At 36.0% G+C, this 7,061-nt stretch overlaps 1 protein-coding gene across 1 annotated transcript; it reads left to right on the forward strand.

Annotated features, from left to right (window-relative positions):
• Positions 1 to 215: 215 nt before the first annotated feature.
• Positions 216 to 4,950, forward strand: LOC113496757 (WD repeat-containing protein 36). Its single transcript, XM_026876080.1, has 8 exons — positions 216 to 1,299; positions 1,383 to 1,552; positions 1,908 to 2,144; positions 2,611 to 2,793; positions 3,303 to 3,498; positions 3,833 to 3,911; positions 3,993 to 4,155; positions 4,228 to 4,950. The coding sequence occupies exons 1-8, from the start codon at positions 356 to 358 to the stop codon at positions 4,929 to 4,931; spliced, it is 2,676 nt and encodes an 891-aa protein (XP_026731881.1). The 5' UTR covers positions 216 to 355; the 3' UTR covers positions 4,932 to 4,950.
• Positions 4,951 to 7,061: the final 2,111 nt, after the last annotated feature.

The following is a 7,061-nucleotide window of genomic DNA, read 5'->3' on the forward strand; positions in this document are numbered from 1 at the left end:
AGATATTTATAGTTATCTTCGAACCAGCTTTCACCGTACGTGTCCAAGTAATTATATTAAGCATAAACTTCTACTGCTATATAGTTATAACATGTATGGATAAATAAATAAGAAAGCTAGAAACAATTTAGATTAATAAAACAATACGTAATCGATAAACAAAAATCAAAATGGGCACGTTTCAATCTGTGGTCGAGCCTGTCACGCAAGTGTCAATGTCAATGTAGTTGACACTTGACAGGTGGTCAATAACAAACGCATGCGTGTTGTTTTGTGAAATGTTTATTTAAAATAGTGAAAAGGTTCTCTTAAAATCTTGATAATAAAAAATAAGTGTTCCATAATAGTTGTAAAAATGCCTGAAGCTTCAAACAGCCGGATATTTGCCGGCTCCCGTGTTTTAGGTTATGTCAGCACACATGTGCCCTTTGTTGCTCGATTTATCAAAAGAAGAGGTGAAACTCTACTATGTACGAGTGTAGGGAAGTGGTTCCATACGTATGGGTGCGATAAATTCCGTTTGCTAAGCGTCAGCGGCGAACATCCTGGTCCCATCACTTGTATGAGTGGCGACAATTTCCATGTCTACACAGCCAGTGAGAATAACATCTACGCATGGAGACGTGGTTGTGAGCTTAAACACGTTTATAAAGGCCACACTGCACCAGTGCATCTGATGTTCCCATTTGGTGTTCATCATATATCCATTGATGAAGATAATGTTTTGAAAATATTTGATATCAAGGAAGAGTCTGAGTTTCTTGAGCTTGAATTTGATGAGAAGAGTTTTAGGATCACTACTCTTTGCCATCCACCAACATATTTGAACAAAATATTACTTGGAAGTCAGCAGGGTCAGTTGCAGCTGTGGAATGTCCGGTCTTCCAAATTGGTGTTTAGCTTCAAAGGATGGGGGTCTGCTGTTACTGTGACAGAGCCAGCACCAGCAGTAGATGTGGTTGCAATAGGTCTTGCAAATGGAAAAATAGTTTTACATAATTTAAAATTCAATAAGATTGTCATGGAATTTGTTCATGATTGGGGAAGGGTCAGTACTTTGTCATTCAGGCTTGATGGAGCGCCAGTCATGGTCACTGGAAGTTCTCAAGGACATATAGTAATGTGGGATTTAGAAGAAAGGAGGGTGTTGTCTCAAGTCAAGAAAGCACATTATTCTAAAATAGCTGGTATGAAATGTCTGATGTCCGAGCCGTTAATGGTAACAAATTCTGCAGATAACTCTTTGAAATTATGGATATTTGATTTGCCTGATGGTGGGGCTAGGCTTTTGAGGAAAAGGTAGGTAAAAATAATGGCCAAATAAATTTAATTTTAATCAATAACAAAATTAGCACCTATTTATTTCTTACTTTTTTTTGTAGGGAGGGTCATTCCAAACCACCAACAATGGTTTGCCACTGTGAGCCTACTGGCAATAACATCCTTGCAGCAGGCAGTGACAGTAGCCTGCACATCATGAACACTGTATCTGAAACTTTCAACAAGAGCCTTGGAAAAGCGTCTCATAACAGAAAGGCATCTAAAAAGAAAAGTAAGTTCACACTTGGTAATATAGTCTACTGACACTTCTTTAAAACTATTTGTTTTGGGTCTCCATGAATAAAAAAATAAATGTTCTCCAAATATCTTATTTTGCCATCTTGGGACTCTTGAATTTGGTCATAACTTAAACAAATACTGCCACTTGCTGTCAAGTATCACTACTTTACCTATTCTCCTGTTACCAATATGGCTAGCACTGTAGGTTGTACTGAGGAGAAGCCTATGTATGTGCCTCGCGTCTCGCGCCCTGCCGTAACGTTACAAACCGTTTTATCCTCCTATAAAAAGCTGTTACTTCAAAAAATTAAGTACAAAAAAAATTCTACAATACTTCTTTCTTTCAGAGCGTCTTCAATTAGATCATTTGATTTTACCGCCAATTACGAAACTAAGCTCGTGCATGCAGAGAGACAAGCAATGGGACAGTATTGCCTCGCTCCACAATGGCTTCTTCGTCGCCACTACATGGTCTTACAATAAGATGCGAATGGGAGACCATAAGTTGAAACCTCCCAGTACAGATAAAGGAGTTGTTGCAACTTGTTTGACTGTTACACATTGTGGTAACTTTGTTATTATTGGTAAGTGTACAAATATTTTTCTGAGTTGTTAAATTAAATCTTATTTATAGAAATAATTACATCTCTCTTCCACACCCGCAATAATATTTTTTGTCGACGTGCCGGTATGCCGCAAACTGCGAAAGCATTACGTTTGTGTTTGATGCAACCACTTTGTTTCATAATTTAACTATGAATTGTAGAATAATAATTAGTGAAAAACAGAAACTCCTATTTTTATGAATATATTTTACTACAGTATACTTTTCTCCTACATATTTTTTTTTTACGGAGGCTTTCACAAACTTTCAAGTCACACAAAAAAACAAGCAGAATCAGGACTATAATTATAGCATTCGTGAATTACGCAAACTCTTGTCCTACGCGGGGTTCGCACCCGCGACATGGTGATCTCAACCACATACACATCCTTACAGAAATATTGTTACTAAACACATTTCTTTAAGTATAATTTGTCACCAAACAGGCTACAGCAATGGGCAAGTACACAAATTCAATATGCAATCTGGTATGCATCGTGGGCATTACGGCAAAGAGGATAAATTAGCTCACAAAGGTGCTGTGAGGGGCGTAGAAACCGACCTGTGCAATCGAAGAATGATATCAGTTGGAGCTGATGATCTACTGAAGTTCTGGCATTTTAAATCAGGTAGGTAACCATACATACATACAAAAAATCAAGATCTAATTAAACGATTAAAGTTATATTTTAAATAATGAAAAAAAAAACACAATTATTCACGATATTCGGATCATTAAACAACTGAACCTAAAAGTAACAAAAAAGTAATGGTCGTCATTATTAACATACCTACATACCTCATAATGCGGTAGTCGATGTTACATCCTGAACGCAAATGCACAGTTCTCTACCCATTGGAGGGAAGGTTTTGAGCATTGATGATCACAATAACTCAGTGCGTGTTGGAAATCTCGGCTTCCAATATTTAAAAAAGGTTTCCTCACCATGTTTTCTTCACCGTTCGACAGAGATGTCTTACAATAACTAAGAATTTTGAACAAGGCACATTATTACTATTATATTAGAGATCGATCCCCACCATGTATATTCAAATCCATACATAGAACAAGGAAATCACGAACATCCATCGATTTATTAAAGAAATCATCAAAATTAAATCAGCTACAACATTTCAGCAACAACACCATACAGTGTGATGAGGTTACAAGAATCGGTATCCAGTACAAAATGTCATCGAGACAGCGGCTTATTGGCTTTGGCAAACGAAGACTTCAGTATTACCCTCGTTGATATAGACACTATGAATATTGTAAGGACGTTCGATGGTCACGAGGGGAGAATAACCGATATTGAATTTGATACTCAAAGCCGGTGAGTTAATATATTAATTTATGTATCTATCCTTAAGGCTATCACTTGTTCTTAAACTTTTAAAATTCAAGTGAAAGGTGTTAGGTTTTTTGTGTTAAGTCTTGGGTGTCTATTCCTGTTTTATGTTCATAAATTAGTTAAATATTGTGGTTTTAAAGTTATTGTTAACGAACTTTTTTGAATGGTCAATATTTGAGATGATTTCGCCCTCTTTGTTCTTACCTTACCTACAATTAGCGGAAAATCGTGTGATATATTCAGTCGTATAAAATCATATTAACGCTTGATCAAAATGCACATATTTAAGTGATTTTGAAATTGTATTCATTTGTAGATGGTTGATAAGTTCTTCAATGGATTGCACTATTTGTACATGGGATATACCGAGCGCTCAATTGGTCGACGTATTTTCGGTGAGTTCAGCACTTTCACTATATCAGAAAGACCTTTACGCGTGACACAAATAGTTTTTTGAATAAAATATATTTTTATAGGTAGAGCAGCCGTGTACGTCACTCAGTATGTCCCCGACGGGAGACTTCTTAGCCACGACCCACGTTGGAGAAGTAGGCGTGTTTCTCTGGGCTAATAAATTGCTGTACGAGAAAATATTCCTTAAACCAATTGATAAAAAGGATATCAATATACCTAAATTGAGTAAGTCTTTCATTGACGTTAATTTTGTTTTATTTTTTATTTTCAATTATTTACTTATCCCTCGCGTTTCAGAGTTGCCAAGCACAGCACCGGAAAAGCCCGAAATTGAAGACTTAGGTGTAATAGATCTAGGTGATGAACCCGAATACAGATCTCCGATACAAATTAGCGAGGAACTCATTACGTTGTCTGACCAACCGACTTCTAGATGGCTCAACTTGTTACATTTGGATATTGTTAAAAAGCGTAACAAGCCTAAAACTCCACTCACTGTGCCAAAGTCAGCGCCTTTCTTTCTTCCCACGATACCCAGTCTCGATCTGGCATTCGACCTGGAGAAAGACAAAGACGGAAATAAAGAAACCAAGTTGTTGATGCCCGATTCTCTATCAACACTAACTGCATTCGGAAAGAAATTAGTCAACTGTGAGACGGATGAAAATTACGAAAAGTGTATAGAAAAATTAAAGACTCTTTCACCAGCTGCTATTGAAGCCGAAGTGACGAGCATGGCGCCAGACGCCGGCGGCAGTACAGACGTAATGAAACAATTCCTACGAATGCTAGACGTAATGTTAAAAAGCAACAGAGATTTCGAACTTGCTCAGTCGTACATGAGCCTGTTCCTAAAGATGCATACAAAAGTTATATCTCATAATGAAGAACTTCGCGACGTCTTAGTCGCGGTTGAGGAGACCGCTACGCAAACCTGGACTAAGTTACAAAACCAATTATTGTATAACATCTGTGTTGTTAAAGCGCTGAAAGATATGTAATAAAAGTATTTTTAATTTATTTGATTGTTTTCCTTGGTGCATATATACGTTTTATTAATTCAATAAAGTTTTTGAGCGGAAAATACGTGGATGTGATATTAAAATATGGAAAAGATATGAAAAAAGCAAACTAAAGCTGTTCGTACATACACAAAAAGAAAAAAGCGTAACGTATAGTGCGGGAGCACTCTCAACAATGGAACGTAATAGATGATTCTTTCTTATTGTGAACATTGAAAAAGTGGGTTTTATAAAAGTCGATGGAAAAAAATCTTGTTGTTATTTTTGCAGCCTCGTATAAAATACTTTATTCGAGCCTTGATACAAACCTACATTACGTATTAATACGTATATAGCACGTCACTAATAAAGTCCCTTTTCTCCGACGCAATTTGGCTCTGTTAGTAGCAACCATTCAATGACATGAAAAGATTTATGAGGATTATTCGCGTTTTGATAGAATATAAATTTCGCGCTGTCTATGCAATTTTTCTACTCGACTGGATTCCGGCTGTTTGCGGATGATCCCGCGTGGGGGTCTTTGCGGCGTTTATTGAATATTTTTCGAAGGGAATTAAATCGCGGCCGATCGGTTCACCGGAGCCGGCGTTCATTAATGGCCGCTTCATTTTCGCAATAAGTATTCATTTCTTCGCCCCCTCGCCGCCGCTGCCCGCGGACGCCGCCGTGAATCTCCAATGAAAATCTGATTGTGCTTCCTTTCCTTTGCATTATGAATATCTATCAAATTCCTCCGCATCTTAGCGATTCCTTTATTGAGCCGGGATCGAGTGTTAAGCAAATAGCGTGGAAGTGAAACGTTTCATTAACGTGTACACTTTTTCCTAGCAGGTACCTATACAGAGCGAAGCAGAGTTAATGTGGTATGTATAGATGTAACAAAGGCTTTGAAAAGTCATTTCGATATGTATGCGCCTTCATTTGCTAGCGCTTTAGAAAATGTTAATTTCCGGAGGGCGTTTGGAGCGCGCAAAGCTTCTGTACGTAAATATGTTATAGGTAATGTATGGTTACAACCAATCTATGAGTTGGAACAGCAGGTAATAAAATTATGAACGTGTGTTAGTTCGAAAAATATTTCTAGTACATTATTTAGAACCTTGGATAATACCTAACAAATAAAAACAAAAAATAATTTATTAAAATAAAGCTACTATGTAGCAGTTTTTCAAAGTCAAATTAAATGGACAGCGCCCTTCACCGCTTTCTAAACGCTTTCGCTGCGAGAGAAGAGGCACAACAAACTCCCCAGCAGCATTGGTTGCTTTGATTGGTTTAGGCGCTGAACATTTAACATAAAATATCACAACTAGTCCTTAACTGTACCTAACGCAAAAATGCTAGTACAATATAATGTAAGTAATCAGGTTTGTATACATAGGTATTCATGTATTTATATTATCTATATTGATGTATAGGTATTTATAATATATGTAGTTTATATAGGTATTTATGTAATTATATTATCTAAAAGGTAGTTTTTTTATAACTTTTTAAATTTATTTTTATTAGTTTCATTAATGATGTCCACAGGCAAACTGTTCAATATATATTGTAACCGTTTTCTTAGGGTCCTTTCCCCATAAGAATTATAATAGATATTCTAGGTACTTACATCAAATTTACTATTAGTTTTAGACCTGGTGCCGTGAGGATGAGATACAAGGGATAGCTTATGCATAAGATTGCCATGTTGATTTATTAACAATAAGTATTTATATTTTAAACTAGCAGTTTAAAATAAACTAGCAGTAGCAAATTTTGAATAATTCGTATAATAGTTATTTTTACAGCGGCTTTTAGTGTTATCATTTACAAGGAGTTTTAAAAATCTAATTTGTTTATTGTTGATTTAGATGCTTGGATTTTGTATATATCTACCTACTATACATTCAAAACAGTTTTGTGGACCAATTTACTAACATAAGTTTTATATTTCCTGTATTCTATAATTACAAATAAATAAAAAATAAATAAATAACCAATCATCTCTTACAAAAAAAAAACTGAAAAAAGTTCAAAGTTTAGGTAGGTTTGATATTTTCGTATTACTGATAGGTACGTACATGCAGCAAAGGCCACGTACACCTATTATTCTCGAATATCACA

Source organism: Trichoplusia ni, chromosome 8 (genome assembly GCF_003590095.1).
Source record: "Trichoplusia ni isolate ovarian cell line Hi5 chromosome 8, tn1, whole genome shotgun sequence".
Lineage (NCBI taxonomy): Eukaryota > Metazoa > Arthropoda > Insecta > Lepidoptera > Noctuidae > Trichoplusia > Trichoplusia ni.